The 19615-nt window shown below is 43.2% G+C and overlaps 1 protein-coding gene across 2 annotated transcripts in view; it reads right to left on the bottom strand.

Annotated features, from left to right (window-relative positions):
- The window catches only part of LOC144823467 (carotenoid-cleaving dioxygenase, mitochondrial-like), a 742462-nt gene that overhangs the window by 173150 nt on the left and 549697 nt on the right, over positions 1-19615 (bottom strand). For both annotated transcript variants that reach the window (XM_078682002.1, XM_078682003.1), the window contains exon 6: positions 14494-14622. In XM_078682002.1, the coding sequence (XP_078538128.1) occupies positions 14494-14622 (129 nt within the window). The remainder of the gene's footprint in view (positions 1-14493; positions 14623-19615) is intronic.

Here is a 19615-nt window from a genome sequence, read left to right as displayed (position 1 = left end):
TCTCTGAGTTGCCAGCTATGGAGCGGTTCCTTTGCATTCCTTGGACACTCCGACAGCATCAGCGCTCACAGCTGGGCTCCTCTTGCTGCAACTCACAGCGAAGCCTTGGACTCTGCTGTCCCCCACGGGTCACAGGCGCCATCTTGGACTTCGTGTCTTGGGATCCCCACGGCTCCGAACCTCGCTATTTTGCATCGTTCCATCGTGAGTCGTCGAACCTCTTTTCGCCGGCTGGTCTGCGGGGAATTCAGCCGCTGCCTCCACTGCCATTTGATGGGCCGGGGGCTCAGGATTGTGACAAATCAGGAAGCCGGGGACCATAGCTCCGAGACCCGCTTCCTCCTACATTGGTGTCAAGCCACACCTAAACTTCAAAACCTTCATGATTCTACTAGAGGTAATGCCACTCACCCTTTGAAACATAAGCCACTGTGAATACAAATCAACTATAACCAGCAAATTATGGACTGAGCTGTTCACATTTTAAAGGATCGACTATGTTTAATCCTCTGATTTTAAGATTGTATTATTTCTTCTACTCATTATTGCACATTGCTCTTTATTGCACAGTGACCGCTCTCGGTTAGAAGTGTAACACAAGGTCTCAGCGGGACTTCCGACACCGAGGTGGCCATCTTGGGGGTATTCAGGTCAGCGGGCTAGGTCTCATGCCCCTGAACCTATTTAAGATCATCCTGCCACGAGCGCGCACAGAGAAGTCCTCCTGAGGCACAGCCGGGAGAGACCCACGTGTTTAGAACCTATTCTGCTCATCTTTTAAAACATATTTTAAAGGTACTTTCTGATTTTAAGATTGTATTATTTCTTCTGCTCATTATTGCACATTGCTCTTTATCGCACAGTGACCGCTCTCGGTTAGAAGTGTACCGCAAGGTCTCAACGGGACTTCCGACACTGAGTCGGCCATCTTGGGGGTATTCAGGTCAGCGGGCTAGGTCTCATGCCCCTGAACTTATTTAAGATCACCCTGCCGCGAGCGCGCACAGAGAAGTCCTCCGGAGGGACCCATGTATTTAGAACCTATTCTGCTCATCTTTTAAAACATATTTCAAAGGTACTTTCTGATTTTAGGATTGCATTATTTCTTCTGCTCATTATTGCACATTGCTCTTTATTGCACAGTGACCGCTCTCAGTTAGAAGTGTACCGCAAGGTCTCAGCGGGACTTCCGACACCAAGGCAGCCATCTTGGGGGTATTCAGGTCAGCGGACTAGGTCTCATGCCCCTGAACCTATTTAAGATCACCCTTCCGCGAGCGCGCACAGAGAAGTCCTCCTGAGGCACAGCCGGGAGATACCTACGTGTTTAGAACCTATTCAGCTCATCTTTTAAAACATAATATAAAGGTACTTTCTGATTTTAAGATTGTATTTCTTCTGCTCATTATTGCACATTGCTCTTTATCACACAGTGACCGATCTCGGTTAGAAGTGTATCGCAAGGTCTCAGCGGGACGTCCAACACCGAGGTGGCCATCTTGGGGGTATTCAGGTTAGGGGGCTAGGTCTCATGTCCCTGAACCTATTTAAGATCACCCTGCAGCGAACGCGCGCAGCGGGTGCGACGCCAAAGGCAAGCCCGTCTGCGTCCGTCCGCGCTGGACACGTGCTCAGCGCCAGCCCCCCATGACCAAACACGGCAGATAGAGCTCCCTGTATAAGATACTCAAGAGAAAACATGACTAAACTCAATCGCACCCCTAGTAACCATAGGTGTACCATCTTTCATCCTGAAAAAAAATGTCCTACGAGCCCAGTCCACTGTGAAGGCTGCAATATCAACATACCTAATTTTAGTATTCAGCCGGTTCGGGTAAGAAGCCCCACTCAACCTCCTACTAAGCAGAATGCCCCTAAACACCCCTGGAAATTTGCCCTGTTTAATGCTAGGTCTCTAGTGAAACATACCATAGAAACTGCCTCCCTCATCACTAAGGAAGGCATACACGCGGCTTTCATCACGGAGACATGGACAGAGAGGGCATCTGGACCAGATTTAGTTAATACTACCCACCCTGACTACTTCTGCCATACACTTAATAGACACCAGAAACGTGGAGGGGGCCTTGCCATCATTTACCATCATTCTATCATGGCGTCTTTTTATCCTCTAGTTATAGAAGACTGTGAAACACTCGAATTTTGCCTCAAACTATCCCATCATTATACTTTCAGAGGCACCCTCCTCTATAGAGCACCAGGCCCGAGAAGCCCTTTTTTAACACAAATTACTAGTGTAATAGAAAGGGGTATTTGCTCTGACTCCTATACCATTCTAGGAGACTTTAACTACCATCTAGAACTACCCATGGATCCTGACACCTCTAACCTACTTGACCTCATGAGAGGGGGTAACCTAGAGCAATTGGTTAAGGGTGCTACTCATGTAGCTGGTCATACACTAGACGGCATTTTCTCTAATAGTCTCCAAATCTTCACAACTAATATTTTGCCATTAGTCTGGTCTGATCACTCAGCAATCCTTTTTAAGCTTTCAATACCGGACCGCAAAATGCTGAATTTAGCAGTTAGCCACACCAAGAATAGAGCCTGGAATAAGATAAAAGAGGAGGATCTAGTTCAAACGTTATCCAACTCCATCACCCCCATTCCCAGCAACATAGACAATGCCACCAGAGCCTATATTAAATGGCTGGAATCGGCAGGGAACAAGCTAGCCCCCTTAAAAAGCCTCAGCCATACCAGACAACATCCCTCCGCCCCATGATATTCAAAGGAGTTGAAGGACCAAAAACTGGCCTGCAAACGCCTAGAAAGAATATGGAGGTGGGCTATAAAGAAAATGATAAAAAAGAATACAAAGCAGGGCTGACACTCTATAAACAACTTCTTAAAAGCTCAAAGCAAGTATTTTTTAGCAACAAAATTGCTTTGGCAAAAAACTCCCCCAAAGAACTTTTTAAAATTGTAAAATCCTTGGCTCATCCTCAGACCCCTCCAACAGTGGCTAGTCAGGAGCTCTGTAACAAAATAGCTCAAAGTCTCTTTGACAAAGTCAACAACATTTTTCAAACGTTTTCATCGTCGGACCATGGTACCAGTCTTACTGGTGGTAGGCAGTCTACCAATCCTGATATACAGACTCTCAAATCTTTCCCACACTTAGAGGTAGCGAATACTCTCAAACTACTGAATAAAGCTGAATCTGGCTCCCCTACCGACCCGTGCCCATGCTCAATTGTAAAAATGGCAGCGGGGCCCAGTGCAACACAATTGACCAACATCTTTAATAGTATCTACCAAGAGGGATACTTTCCCAAGGAATGGAAACATGCTATCCCTCCTAAAAAAGACAAATTTGGACGCGGGTGATCCCAATAATTTTAGACCTATTTCTAGGCTACCCCTTCCCGCAAAACTCTTAGAAAGCAACCTGAATTCCCAACTGAACAGGTTTCTAAAGGACTCACAAGCCCTTGACCCAACTCAATATGGGTTTAGGGAGGCCCACAGCATGGAAACGGCACTCCTGAAGTCCACAGAAGAGATTAGAACTATTCTGGATCATGGGGGAAAAGCGTACTGATTATGCTGGACTTATCTGTGGCTTTCGACACGGTCCATCACAAGTTGTTGATGGACCGGTTGGACAAGTTAGGGATTAAAAACAACGCATGGAAACTCCTCAAATAATTTCTTACAGATAGAATCCAAACAGTGACACTAGATGGATTTAAAGCCAAATCTTTTTCCCTGCAGTGTGGAGTGCCACAGGGCTCATCACTAAGCCCAACGTTGTTCAACGTGTATGTATCTTCACTAGCTCCCCTAATTCAAAGTTTTGGGTTCGCATTAACATCATACTCTGATGATACCCAAATCGTCGTGACTCTACTACCAGAGAACCTACACGAAACTGCAACAAGGCTGAAGGATTGTATGAAAGCAGTAGGAGACTGGATGTTCCAGAACTGTTTGAAGCTTAACTCCCGCAAAACAGAGGTGGTTCTCTTTGGAAATGACCCCCACTTTTGGACTCCTAACTGTTGGCCAGATGAGATGAGACCTTTACCTATCCCTATAAAAAAGGTCAAGAACCTTGGAATCTTGAACGATGATAAAATGAGTTTCAGGGACCAAATAAACCAGGTTGCCTCCACCACCTCGTACATCCTTAAATCGTGCAAAAAAATCATGCCCCTGTTGCCCAAGGACTCACAGCAAACGGTAGTATCTGCCCTCATAATGTCTAGACTAGACTATTGTAACAGTCTCTACCTTTCGGATCATAAAGGATCAATGAACAAATTACAGATGCTGCAAAATGCAGCGGCTAGACTCTTATGATGTAATAGATCAAAGGACCTCCGGGAGCAAGATTTTTTAAAAACAACAGTACCTTTAGGGACACCACTATCAATCCAGTCTCATTCTCCAAGGATGGCCCAGCCCTGGCTCCTCCTGGTTTTGAGGGGCGCGTCCCGCGCTGCGATGTTTTAAGCGCCTCCGGGCGCTTGTGGATGACGCTGGTGGTACGCGCCTCTCAGGACAGGCTGGGAGTTGAAGTTTCAGGCGTCAGGACAGCCCCCAGATGCAGCTAGGGCGGCAGGCGAGAGTCGTGGGTCATGGCGACAGAGCCCCCACAGTGGACCAGAGACACAGCAATCAGCCCCCAATGATGATCCTGGGGTCAGGTAGGCAGCAAGGAAGAGAATGGTATCAGTAGTCAATAGTGTGGTGCTTGCAGCTGATGCTCTTTTAATGTGCTTTTATTTATCCAAGTGGCTATGCAGCGACACCCATCAACTCTCAGTCCTTTTTTCCCTATAAGGGTGCGCGCAAAGTTGGAGGATGGGGAGTTGAAGGAAGCAAAGGTAAGAGCGAAAATTGTGTGTTTTTTTTTAAGGGGAGCACGCCAGAAACATCAGGCACACTCCAGCACACCAAGCATACACTCCTCAGGAACGATTAGAAGCAGGAGCAGGGCACTCAAGCTGACTGCTAGCCGCATCCAACCTAGTTAGGTCGCTTTCACAGTCTGCTGGGCTCAACACTCAGCGACCGCCTCTAAGGGCAGTCACGCTCTCTGCTCTGTAGTCTGTCCCTGGATTCACAATATTCAACAGTGTAAGTGGGACAATGCGGTGCGATGCATTGAAGCAGTGGGGTACACCCCCCTGCACTTCCCCTGACAATGAGGAGGACTGTGAGGAGACTGCGAGGGGGCAGGGGGTGTTTTTTTTGGAGAGGAGCTGCTGGTTGCCTTTTAGAACCCTAGGTCTCCTGTGTTACGGCTGTCAGCGAGTGAAGCCGGGAGCTAAAAACCTCGCTCTGCGCTGCCAAGTGCCGGGAACCTTGATCCGCCCAAAAAGGAAAAAAAAACAAAAGAAATACTGCTGACGTCGTGGGACCGGGTGCCGAGAGGCCGGAAAGCTGGAGAGCTGCTGCTGCTGAAAAGCTGCTGGGAGCGAGGAAACCCGGGAGCTGTCAGGGGGCCGGGAAACCGGGAAGCCGAGGAGCCGTTGGGAGCAGGGACTGACTCGCTCTTCGCTCCTACCGCCGTCCGCTGTGTGTTCCGTGCTCTGACCCGGAACTGGAAAATTAATTAGCAATACCAATAAATAAAAATAAATATTTACTTAATTACAATTAAATTACTTCCCACCCTATTTCCCTATAAACCCACAACCTGCTACGGAATTAAATTACGCAAAAATTAAATAACATAAAATTCATTATTGTAAAAAAATTAAACATACATTGCAAAAATAATATACACTATTAACACATATACTAACATACAAAACTTTAAAAAAAAATCGATATTATTAAAAATTTGATATATTTTAATTCCTATTTTATGTACTTCGATATTTTGACAGTCGATATTACTTGCCTGCATGTCGATATTATTAACCACTATATTATATCCATTTTATATTTTGAATTCGATATTATGTCCATTCTATATATATTTTTCGATATTGTGTCTAGTTACCATCAAACAAGTGTGAGAGCAGCGTAATTCACTTCTGTGCACTCACATGGCACGCCTCCAAAAATCTCCAGGGCATCATAAACACTGCACAGCCAAGAACACGATGTGTCAGATCCTCATAGCACTATTGCCTCTTTTCTGGACACACACCGATCATTTCTTCACCAACACTATTCCATTTATTGCTGATAACACACGAGCCGGGTGCTTCCTTTTTTTAAGTTTGGAGGATAAAAACAGCTTACTGCTTGTGCTGTACACTGCGCTGGCTGTAGGATGTCTGTTCCAATAGACACTGGTGGGGATGCAAGGCACAATTCCTCCATACATGTTCACATCTCAAGTATTCAATTTCTTTATCCTTATGTCTTGTTCTTAAGTTCTTCTTTGTTTCTAGTGACACTTCAAATCTTTTGTGACCTTGTATTAAACTTTTCTTCATGCATGGGTCTTTTCCACTCGTCGCCAGTGTTACAATGAAGGATAGTACCTAGACAGGTCTTGTAGATAAAGGTTATGGATTTATTCTTCAGATTACTTCTCCAGACACAGGTTACAGGATGATGGAAAGTTCCATAATATGCCCCACCAGGAGCAGCCTCCTTGCTGCTCAGCCCATCCACTCCAACTGTTTCTTCCTCAAGCACAAACACTCTGAACATTCCAATGACATCACAATTGGCTGAGCAGCAAGGCAGAGAACAACAATAGGTAGGATGCATTAACCAACAAGTAGATTATAACAGCTACCTAGTGACTAAACACAGAAAACAGTTTGGTCACGGCTTCCTCCTCTCTGTCCCCAATGCCAGCCTGTCTGCAAGAACAAAATGACAGTGTAGTATCCTGCATTTGTAATGTATTGTACACCTCCTGCTCAGCCAGTGCTTATGCTCTGTGCTCAATAGAATGTTGGAGTCATGTTGTGCACAAAATGTTGGGACACAGAGAGGTGAAGTGACAGTTGAGCATGGACTGAGCTACAGGCAGGCTGCTCCTGGTGGGGCTCCTCTTCACATCTCAAATACCTGTTGACTGGAACTATTCAACATTGTAAAAATGCTTCAATTGTTTAAAGCTCAAGGGGCACAAGCCATGATAGCTCAGCAGAGCAAGCTCAAAGTGTTAGTCAAGGGCAAATTTCATATTTTTTGTGATGTCGCAGAGGCACAGGGTTTACTAGAAGAGATTTCGGCAGAGAAACCCTAGGGACTGGAAGCAAGTATTTGGTCGACATATTGGGTGGTATGCATTATTGGGTTAGGAATGGTTTATTCATCTCTTGAGGATTGTATTATTATATAACTTTTTACATAGGTGAAATGTTAAGGTGTCAGCACCTGGCATAGAAGTTAAATGATAGTATAAGGCGGTTAAGAATTTAGGTGTTGTAAGGTAGGAAAGGGGAAGTGAGGGTAGGGGGAGGGCTTTATTCAACTCCACTAGGCACCAAGTCAGTGTGCCTGTAGAAGGGTGGGTGGGTGGGACAGGTTGTCAACCACAGGTCAGGGGCGGCCATCTGCCCGGGCGACAATGGGTCAAGGGCCAAGGGTTGGGTGGGGAGCATGGCGGAAAAAATAAAATCCATATTTTAGATTCATACTCATTTGTTGATGATTATGCTGATTGTTATGTAAGAGCAAGAAAGAAGAACCTGTCATCTCCGTTAGATCTGGGCGGGAGGCTTCTCTCAGTTTTACCAAAAGGAATATTTTTTGAACATGGGGGTATTCAGAAATGCACTCTTTTTTGCAATGGCTGATGAGGAAATAGTTAAAGTAGTGTCATTCAATGTCAATGGTCTCAATAATAAAAGGAAAATGCGGGCTATTGAGACTTGGATTAAAACAGAGAACCCCTCGGTTATTCTAATACAAGAAACCCACATACCAGCAGGGAAAATTTCCGAGTTTGCAATGTTCAGATCCTGGGCAGCTTATAGGGGTTACTCTTCATCCTCAGTAGCACATAGGGAGACGGCGATTTTTTTTCAACAAACAATTTCAGGCAGAGGTGGTTAACTCGGCAAGCGATCAAAGTGGTAGATGGTGCTGGGTCACTTGTAATGTAGATCATCGTCCTCTGACGTTTGCTAGTATATACGCCCCAGTCGAGGATAATCCCCTCCCCTAGGAGGAACTTTTCCAATCTTTATTCCAAGTCCCGGGAGATTTGATCATGGGTGGCGAGTTTAATTTGTTAATGAATCCCAGGATCGATTCCTCAGCTAAATTAAAAAGTCAGTTAAAACGAAAAACTCTTAAAACTATACACTGCTAGAGCTCAATGCTGGAAATTATTGACCCCTGGCGATCTGCATTTCCTAATGAAATTGCCTACACCTGCTTTTCAGGGAGATTCCATACATTTTCAGCATTGACTTTTTTCTTATGTCCAGGAATTTGTGTTTTTTGAAGCAGAACATTTTTCAAAATGGATTCTCTGACCATGCATTGGTGGTTTTGGAGTTAGCATTAGGTAAAAGTAGGGCAGTCAATAAAAGGTGGACGTTAAACCGTCAATATTTGCTGGAAGAGGACTGGGTATCTTCCAGTAAATCACAAATTTCAGAGTTTTTCAAGCGTAATCTTGGCTCTGCCCCATCCCACGTGGTATGGGATTCATTCAAAGCCTTTTTTCGAGGTCTAGCTATAGGTAAAGATGCAGAAAATTCAAGAAAAAGGAAGGGTGAAAAACAGTTTGTAGAGCAAAAAGTGCAAGAATCTTTTGATAGGTTTCTCTCTAATCCCTCGGCCCTGAATAAACACCAGTGGGTTCAGGCTAAGCGTGACCTGACTGAAGTATATAATGCCAAAAGCGACACCCTTTTTCAGCAGTTTAGGCAAAAGACCTACCTATTAATCTTTACTATTAGTTATAAACTCAGTTTTTGAGGGTGGGCCCATCCCTTTGTCATTTCGCGACGGAAGTGTAGTCAGTTGTTTAAAAAAAGGTAAAAACAGCGAAGACCCCAATTCATATCGTTCCATCACGCTCTTAAACTCTGATTACAAAATAATCACTAAACTTTTAGCAAATCGTTTTAATGGTATTGCCTCTTATTTAATCCATCAGGATCAGAATGTTTTTTGTTGCTGGAAGGCAGCTTGGCACGAACACGCACCTTTTGGTGGAGGCACTTGACTATTTCGATACCCAGAAGATACCAGTCTTGGTGCTGTTTTTAGACGCCGAAAAGGCTTTTGATTTGGTGATTTGGAATCTTTATTTTTTATCCTGGGTAAATTTGGCAACCCCTCTAAAATTACGGGGGGGGTCGAAAAGCTATATTTGAATGCCAAGGCTAATATTATTAATAATGCAGCCAGTGCAGGACAAGCAACAGTTAAAAGAGGAACTAGACAGGGATGTCCGCTGTTCCCAGTTTTATTTGCCTTTTTTATTGAACCGCTTGCGATAGCCATTAGGAACAACAGGGATATTTGCCCCCCGCTTCCAAATCTGGATAAAATTAAATTATACGCGGACAACATCATGCTGATCATAAAACCAGAGAAGGATGTGCAGGCAGTGGCCTTCCAGATTTTTGCACGATATGAGGAATGCGGAGGGTATAAAATTAACAAAAAGAAACGGAAGTCTTACTTTGCGGTGGTGGGACATCTAGGGATTTACACCCCGATATTATCTCATGTTTGAATGCTAATCCCAAGAGGTATTTAGGGGTGTATTTCTCACCCTCAGTCTCGGGATTATATGAGTTAAATTATATCCCACTACTTCGAAAAGTTCAAGATTTACTTACCCGTTGGCATCCTCTTCCATTATCCATTCTAGGCAGGGTGGCACTGATTAAAATGTCAGTGCTGCCACTTTTTAACTTTCTCTTTTCAGCTATTCCCTGTGTTTTAGTTAATTCCTTTTTTAAGAAACTAGAGTCCATGTTTACATCATTTCTCTGGGGCAAAAAGGTCGCCTGCATTGCACTTAGCACTTTATATGAGGAGCGGGCAATCGGTGGGTTAGCTCTTCCCAATTTGAAGGATTATTATTACACATTTTTGCACAATATATGTCTAGATTTAAGCAGGATTCACATTCGGGTTTTTTTGTAATTTTTTTTATGAACTTAATTTGTAAAGAGAATCAGATCCATTGCCCACTATCAATTTTCAGATCTCCCAAGTTAGTACGGTATAAGTCTCTACATTGGTTTTACTTTAAACGGCAGGCTTTTCATAAAAGATATTCTATCCCAGTAATTAATAGTTCCACTCCCATAGCAGGTATTTTTTCCTCTGCGGGAATTAAAGATTCATCCACCATCAGTCAAATTTGGATTAAGGCAGGGTTTTTGAAACTCTCGGATTTCCTGCAGAATGACAGGTGGCTGAATATCGAGGAAATATCTTGCTTAACTCATAGCAATGTTCTCCTCCTAGGGTCATATAATGCTTTTAAGAAGTTTTTTAGCAGTCTGGACTTGGTCCAGATTAGCAATCAGAAAAACCTAGTCTATGACCTAGTCGAAGATGTGGCTAAAAAAAAACGGGGGTTCGGAGAAAGCGTCTTGCCTCGGTTAAGGGGATGAATTTGGAATCTAAAGCTATAACTAAATGAAGAAAATATGAGGAGTTGGAAATCAATGCAAATATGTGGTGTACAATAAATAAATTAAATTTTAGCACGCTCAGGGGGGACAATTGGCAAAGGATGCTTTTTTTTTAGTAAATGGCTACTGTACAGAACCATGAGCTTTATAGCTAAAGCCTATCCAGATAAATCAGGGCAGAGAATTGTTGCATTATCTTGACTTAATGCTCAAATCGAATTAATATAAATTTTGCACAAAAGCAACTTTAGTAAGTAGCAACTTTGTTACCCAACATCTTCCAGTGACCTTTTACGATTACTGGCCAAGAGACAGCATTCCACCTTCCTGGGGAATGGTGTGAATGACTCACAGAAAGGAAGACAAAAGGGTACATTGTCTTGAAAGAGGTGTGACCTCTGCCTGGCAGGAAGACTAAACAGGGTGAGAGCCAAAAAGATAAACTTCAATGGGGAAGCAGCCTTTGAAGGGCAAACGGCGAATGCACACGAGAGGAGCTGTCTGTAGTATCCTGCATTTGTGATGTTATGTATTTTACTCCTCCTGTTCAGCCAGTGCTTGTTCTCTACAATTCTTTCTGCCTTTTTGCAGCGGAGGCAGACATGTCTGAAAAAATACGACACAATGGCACTTCTGTCGAGGAAAGCTGTCTTTGCCTGATTGCTCTAGACACGATCTGCTCCTTGACCCTAAAATCCCCAAAGTTAACCAGAATCAGCCGGGGGAACTTTGCATTAGCAGGAAGATGTGCGGGGACCCGGTGGGCTCTCATTATTGTCAGATCCCCCTTGAAGTCTGGAAGGACATTTTTCCATATGACAGAGTCAACCCATTGTAGTAGATGCTGGCCTCTGGAATGCCCAGGATTCGTAGATTTGAGCGTCTGTAGTGGTTCTCCAATTCCTCCAGCTCATTTCCCATGAAGCTCTCTGGGACTGGAAAGTAGTCACTTTACGATTTAGAGATGCCATTTGATCTTCTAATTGGGAGATCCGAGATTCCGCCTCCAGGAGCCGTGCCAGGACCTGCACCATGGATTCCTCAATCTTCATCAAGCGGGCGTTTATTGCAGCGATCTCAATAGATTGGGAAGCCTTTAGGTCCCGAATCTCTTCCAAAATTAAATTGAGGAGGCTCTTAGCATCTCATTGCATAGAAAAGGAGCCACCACCTTGCGGGGGCTCCATCTGGATAGCCTTTGACCTATCCTCCGCCTGGGACCCGTCTGGACCCGTCGAGTCAAGGACAACTGGTGAGGCCACCAAAGACACATCTGCGACCACCGGCATTGAAAGCAGCATGGGCTCTTCTTCAGCTGATGGATTTAGGGGAAGAGGAAGTTGACTGCCAGACTTGAGAGACCAGATATTTTGGGCCGGTAACCAGCAAGTTATCTACTACTGAAAGATCGTCCCCTTCCATCTCCTGCATTACATTTGCCTCAACCAAAGGTCCATCTTGCTTGGCTTTGATAAAAATAGGGTATTTTTTGGCTCCGAGATTTTCGCCCGCTGCCTTAACGGGGGTCAAAGTCTCTTTGGTGGAAACGGCGGAAGCCTGTAAATCCACCCTTAAAGAAGCCATCTCACTGAGGCTAACAGGGGAATCCAGGTCAACCATCTCTGCCTCAAATTGGTCCTGTAGGGCCGCATCAGCACTCCCCTCCCCACGAGCTCAGATGAAGGAGGAAGGTCCTGCCGGAATGCTGCTGCATGATTCATCCGCGCCGTGGCTAGAGCTGCCCACTTTTTGACTTTTTGTGCCAGAGTCGGTGATGCGACCGGTGTTGTTGCTTTTGCCCCTTTGGCCAATTTCCTCATAGTGTCTTTCTTGCGGTGCCCCTCTACCAATAGCTGCTGAAAAAGCTGCCCAGAACTCTTGACAAAAACAGTGAGACAGTTAAACGTCAGCTAAATGAGAATTTCCCAGCGACCCTCAGCCAAGACAACTAAGACAAGTGAGCAAGAGAAATGCCACTTACCCCCTCTTGGTGAGAAACCTGGGGCCCCAGATGAGAAACTCCAGCAGCCCTCCTTTGGCAGAGTAAATAAATAAATAGGTTATAAATAAATAACCCGGGCAGCTGGCTGTAATCCGTCCGTTCACGCTGTCTCAGGTACCTCAAAGGAGATTTTTCTGTTTCATAAGAGGCTCTGTATAGTACAGAGCGAAAATGTTTCTCAATATTGCTTTAAATCTGTGGATTGAAGAAACCGCACACCAGGGCTCCAAAAACATCCAAAACTCCAAGAAGCCTCGGTGGCAGCTCCTCGCTGCTGGCGGCGTCTGACGTCAGAGGAAGTGAGGGGGAGTGGAAACAGCCTGCTCTCTCAGCCGATCAGCATCTCCCCTCGGAAAGAGCCCTATCCAAAACATGGGTTGATAATGCAAAAAAAGGCCTTTCTTTACAGCGTTACTTTATCTGATGCTTTTCACTTTGTTTCCTTCCTTTCCCCTTCACTGGTACGTTAGCATCTATGGGGGGACACTTACAGAATGTTTATTGTTTTTTGTACCTTATTTGTGTCCAGGTGGTGCTTAGGTACAGTGGCGTAGCAAGGGGGTGGGCGGCCCGTCCCAGGCAGCACTAGTTTTGGGGGCGGCGATATCCAGTCCACAGTGGTTAATGCATTCAATGTCTTAGTCTGGGATTAGCAAGTCTGGGATTAACAAGTCTGTAAATAAATCCAACTAAATAGGAGAACTTGGCCATAAATTGTTATCCTCTGTCAACAAAGAGTATTCGAACAAGATGTTAAGTTGTTTGCAATGTGTTTTATCTCAATGTAATTTGAATTAGAAACTAATATTGTTTTATAAGTAAATGGTCTATAAAATGGGGTACATCATGAAGACCCACAGGAATGATCTTCGCTACAGACTTGTTTTCCAAATCCTTTAACTGCCTACTACTACTTATTGACACAAATATATTATCTGAATATTCCAATGTCTGTAAAACCCCCACACTGAGTCTGGTTTAAATATTCCCTAAGCCTTATTTTTAATCTCTTTATCAAAAATTTACTAAAATGGTTCCACGTGGAGAAATATTTAACCCCTCAAAATATGTGAGGGTGTTTTGTTTTTTTGCACCTATAGGTCATTCTTGCTACATCTTTATTTGGCACTGAAAATTGGGGTTTAAATCCATTTCAAAGGTTTGCTAGTACTCATAAAGCTATACATTTGTGGATGTTTACCAACTTCTCGAATGTCAACCTGTCCTTCTCCCGGAATCACGTATCTTGGGAAGCATAAGTCTAAAGGCATAACCTCAGAACCTGCATACTGTCCACATCTGTAATTTATAGAATTCAGCAGATTATGGATCAGAATTTGTCATTTGTGTTCACTTACAACATTATCTGCACACACCTTAATCATAGGTTCACTAAAGGTTTTGCACCAGCCTCTAAAACGTTAAACTTAGTCTATGCAGTAAACAACAAGTGAACACCGCATCAGGGTGTGATTCACAAAGTGAACGGAGGAAAATCTGGCAACCCACCACATCACTCATGAAACACCTCCTGGGCGCAGAGTAAGGCGATGCAGCGATATGCGCTGCACCGCCTTAGTCATGATTGATAAGGTCACTCAAATCCACGAAGGGTGGCTTTGCGTGGCTTCACCAATCCCAATGAGAGCTGTGTGTCAAGCATGTACCACTTTACATGAAGCAAAAGTGACACAGGGCTCTCATAAATAAACCCTTAAGAGTTCAATCTATTATTTTTCTGCTTAAACACTGTGTTAATAATGATAAATGGCAACTGAGTTCAAGATGATATTAAATCTTTGTGCTCAAAATGACAATAAAGTAAAAAACAAAATAAAGCACATTGAATATTTCTGCAAAACAACCTTGCTGCTTAAGTCCAGTAAGGGAGCAGACACTCTAGCAAAAATCATGTAAGAATAGTTTTTTTTTTTTTACCAAAGCTGTGATAGTAGGAAGGTCTCATCTTTTCTTTTGGTGCAATGGAGCAAACTACTTGTGCCCCTTCAAGGGTATCGCAGGGGTCCAACTTCTGTGGGGGAACTCGGATAATGTTGTAACTTGAACCTAAGGAAAGAAATTGTTTTAGTTTAGCACAAAGTTTGCAGGATGGCATAGCAAGTATGATATCTACAATCACATAAAAAACTGCAAGTACTCATCTCCGATGCAAGGCTGGTCAGAGCTCCAGACAAAATGGCTGTCAGGCGTGGTTCACTGGGTTAGTAATTAGGGCTGTTTTTAAATAGGACCTCTAACAAACAAGTCACTCCCTCCACAAAAGTATTTAGATGTCCTAGACTCCATGGTAGAAGTGAGTGAGTAGTCCAAGACGTGATGCAAAAGACAGAGGTTTGGCAGGTCTAGGTGGTGCACCACTATTACCGCATTGTCAAGAAAGTATTTGTGTATATGGTTGTGTGGATCCCATGGGAGATCCATAGTTAGAAAAAAATACCATAATGAGCTAAAGAAAATCGATGAACTTATTGCATGTATGTTTTATTTACCTACACATTCTGTTAAGCTGCAATGACAGGTAGGAGATCCTTATGTTCCTTGTTCGTGACACTCTTTTAGTGTAAGGGGTAGGTAGGCAGGGCGTCATTAGCCCCTGAAGAAAGCCAAGTGACCCATATGGGCAGTCAGTCTTCGGCTGAAACATGTAGTCGATAGAACTTTTTGGATGCAGAAACCATTATTATTACTTTTAAATATAAAATGTGTACCCGTTGAATAAAGAGATATCTGGGGATTACCCGTAGTCATTTTTAACTGGAACCCGGCACTTGTACAGAGAAATATTTGATCTCAAGCTCCCAGAATCTCCAGTTTGGTTGGACCCACTTGGGTGGTATTCACCTACCCGAGTGAGAGGAGGCACCTAAGATGAAGTATTTTGGCAGGTGAGGTGTCTCCTCTAATATTTAACAGATATTGCTGTAGGATATTGTGTTAGTTCCTAAATAGAGGACCCACCAATATTCAGGCCTTCAAACGTTTTCGGTGTGCGTTTGATTTTGTCCGGGAGCGTGTGAAGGTCAATAGGTTTCTCTCATTCTTTCCTTGTGTGAAAGTGTGTGTTGCACAACACCTTTAATGATACATCATATATACATCAAATCTATGGAAAGCACTATATAAAACAGAATACATCATTTTAACACGAAAGCAGTACAATGATTTGTTAATCTCACAATAAGAATGATAATCTTCTTTCGTTATTGGGCTTCAGTTTATGAGATCCTTAAACACCATACAATAGTCAAACCCGGGCCTCTGACTAGCACCACCTGATGTTTGTGAACATCAAATGGATTATTTATGAATATTATGCACACGTGCTTGCGTTGTACAAAGGGAAACAAAATATTGCATAAATTAATTTACCATGAAGAAATCCTGACACCAAAGCACAAAATGTGCAGCGCCACAGGAGCGCATCTGGAACAGTTAGTGAATTGTGGCCATAGAGTTTGCGAAACTCGGAAGCCATGCAGAATGGTTCAACATGTAACCAGCTCAATGCCGTATGGCGCAAGTATTCACATTGTAGCAGGAATTCCGTTCTCCTACAGAACTGTGCATAGAGATTTGGAACCTCGGTGAATTAGGGTGGCCCAAAACTCACCTCAGTACCCAAAATCCCCTTACCAAGCTAGCTACAGTGTCTCATTGGTCATATCAACTCCCAATGTTTAGACAAACCAGAACATGAACTTACAATACCTCAGGTCACGTGGAACACATGAGCACTCCTTCGTTATACAATCATTTCAAACCAAAACGTGGAGTAAATGAGGACATGTGCACATTTGAAATATTAATTTACTAATGCCGTCTTCTCAAACGCAGTATCTTAGATAATACAAGGAAACATATTATCAGAAGAAAAGTTATCAGCATAGTTACTAGTCCATAGAAAGCAAAAGGTGACAGCATGCGAAGATGCTGTAATGAATAAGGGTTAACAACACCTAATTCTCACCCTCCCTAACTAGCATATTATATTAATATCTAAGAAGGTCTCTTTGGGTTTTAGCAGGGCGGGCCCATACCTCAAGATCCTAGTATGAAGAGATCACATCAGCTTCCACCAGCTCTCTGCATGCGAACCGCATCAAGTGTGTATGTGTGCTCTAAGCAAAGCAATATAAAACGCGCCTAAAGCCAGAATTTGGCAGGAGCTGCACTTATGTTATGTCTATGAAAGGTGCGGAGATCAGACCTCACAACAATTCTGTGTCGAGTTATCCTTGAAGCTTCAGCACTTACTGTACAGACAGTTTACCAAGCAAAGCTGATATCAGAGCAATAACATATTATTCTCATGTAAATCACAACGCTCTTCTAGGCTGAAAGCTAAATCAACAATTATGTGTCGTGTGCAGAAGCAGCAAAAGGAAAAATGGCGTTTAAACATTTAATAAGCTCATGCTAACTTAACACAGTATATAGATAAGCAGTAACTATATGACAACATCACGTAATATTCTCAAATGGCCTATCAATAAAGGAGGATCATAAGTCAAAGAAAGGAGAACTTTTTAGTAAATTTTAATTGTTAAGGTTCTCAATCCTAGAGGTTTACAAACATCTGTATAACTCAAAAGAAAGAAACCACATAGGCTATGCATAATGCAGTGCCTGATGTATCTTGGTAAAAGAAAGGGGAATTGTCTAAAAGCTCCAAGGCACCAAGAAGGTACACAGATTCCAGGGTATCCATGAACTAAGTGCCTTACAAGCTCTAAAGCACAAAGGATTCATAATTGAGGACGAAGGTAAATTGATAAAAAGATGATGGCTAGCCTACTGGGTCCTGACCCACTGCACATAACAGGGAAAAAAAGGTAGCAAGATCAAAAAAAGATCAAAAAAGCTCAATTTGTATAGAGAGGGGCATACTCTCAAGGCTTTGTCACTATTGTCTCAACTGTGCTTGCAGTTGGATCTGGCAGGCAGGTGATCATTGTCACTGATGCAGAGTGTGCAGGGTCAGCCCATGCTCTTAAACATCTAGCGCCATTGGGTTGAATCTATAGCTGCCTACCTACTTCTGTTTGGGAAGGGTAGAACAGGTTCAGGCTCTTTTGGCCAATACAGGTCTTCTTGGTTTGGCTGTGGGCCTCCACATGGGGCAGTGGCAGCAGGAGGATAGACGAGTAAAGATGACGCTGGGCTAAAAGCTTAGTGCTAGCCCAGAAGAACAAGGCAGCACTCTGGCGCCACAATTTGGAATTTACCTTCAGCAAGTGGTCCATAAATGTCCTCAGTCCAAACAATTTTCAGTGTGCTGATGTGTAGCACTAACCTATATTCCCAAAGCAGGAGAGCGTGGTAGAAGCCACAGCGAATTATAGTCCACGTTTCCTTACTAATTGAAAGGTCCAGCCAATCAGACTGAATCACAGTTCCCTCCTCAGAGTGGATTCTTGGATAGTAAGAGTCTCTGACCAAAGGCAGGGGCTTAGGTACATGCTATAATAGCTTCTCTAATAAGTGAGCATTTGTATTCTCTCCAGGCAGGCTCAATCTGGCTGTCCACTGAGGTAAGAACTTATACTCTATCCAGAAAATAGCATTCTTACATTGCGATAATATATGGGTAGTCCTAACTTAGGGATCCAGAATAATTCATGCACAATAGTGTTCACAAATAGATATTCCAAAGATGGCTGTGCATAACATTAGTAAATACTGTATTGGCCGAGTTGAGTTTTTGGACTTCAGTTTACGTGGGAAGGGCAGTAGTCATCTCCACTGGGTGTACCAAGGTTCCACAAAAACATTAAAAGGCTGCCACCAGCGAAGGCTTGGTCTGAGTGGTTTTAGGGGGCTAGGAGGGACTCTTTAGTGAGTGTTTCTAAGGAGCAATAATTTGCAGTCTGGAAGAGTCATTGTGAGTAGGGGCCCCTAAAACTGTTGCTTAAAATAAACCATGGAGGAACTTCAGGGACCAAAGAAAACAAGCATTTGCAATGCAATAGGTCTTGCTGTTGTGAGAGTTTGAGCTATTGGCATTGTAAATGGCAATGCCTTTTATTTACGTGTTGTTTTTTTAAACATAAACAAAAGGCATTGTCATTTACAATGCCAATAGCTTAAACTCTTGCAAATGCGAGACCTATTGCATTGCAAATGCTTGTTGTTTTTTGCACCTCCATCGGAAACCTGATGGTCTCCAGCCTGTAGCCAGAGCAGGCAGACTATCAGTTTGGCATACAGGGTACTCCGTCATAGTAGTGGTGGAGCACCATGTCTTCCAAATGCTAAATCGGGCCCTTTGTCTGAAAATATAGATACACTGGGCTGTATAGCTATGTAGAATTGGTAAGAAGGGTTGTTTTAACTCATCTGCTGACAACCTTCATAGGTACAGAAATTATGGGTGCATATTTGCTGTCCTTTGAAACGTGCACTAACAACACAACTGTTGTTACCAACCATATTTGGAGACGCTTCTTTTCAGAATGAAGGCAGTTCCGGGATATGATTATGGTAAAATGGGATGAGGGAAATCTGAGCTTTCAAAATTACACATTTCGTTCTACCAGACTGCCCAAAATATCTCAGGATTTTCTACCTTTTCTTTTACGAGTAGAATAATAGGCTGCTGAATGTGCTGGCCATATTCAAAGCTATCCAAGACGTCTAAACTCTCTGAGATATCTTCTGACAGACATGCAGTGGCCAGGGTACACTACAGTTGTGTCTGTCTTGCGAGCTGGATATCCAGAGATGTAATTAATTTTCATAGCAACATGATTTGGGTTGAAGAAAAATATCACTCATGTAATGGGCAATATAAAAGAAAATGTTAGCAAACAATTTGTATCATAACAAATTATTCTTGGACGTAGATTTTTTTTCTGCCTATACTGTCGTAAAAACATAGGCTACAGCAAACTGCATTTTAGTATGTAAGCAACACAGCATGTTTATAGAAAATGATACCATTAAAACCATCTCACTGGAACAAAGGAATTGCTGAGAAGTGATGTGGTGCTCAGTGTTAGAAATATGAAGCAACAACATTCTTGGTCCCTTTGGGGTCTCT

The sequence above is a fragment of the Lissotriton helveticus genome, chromosome 3_1 (assembly GCF_964261635.1).
Source record: "Lissotriton helveticus chromosome 3_1, aLisHel1.1, whole genome shotgun sequence".
Classification (NCBI taxonomy): Eukaryota; Metazoa; Chordata; class Amphibia; order Caudata; family Salamandridae; genus Lissotriton; species Lissotriton helveticus.
Note: the sequence above shows the minus strand (reverse complement) of the source record. Positions and strands in the feature narration are given on the sequence as shown.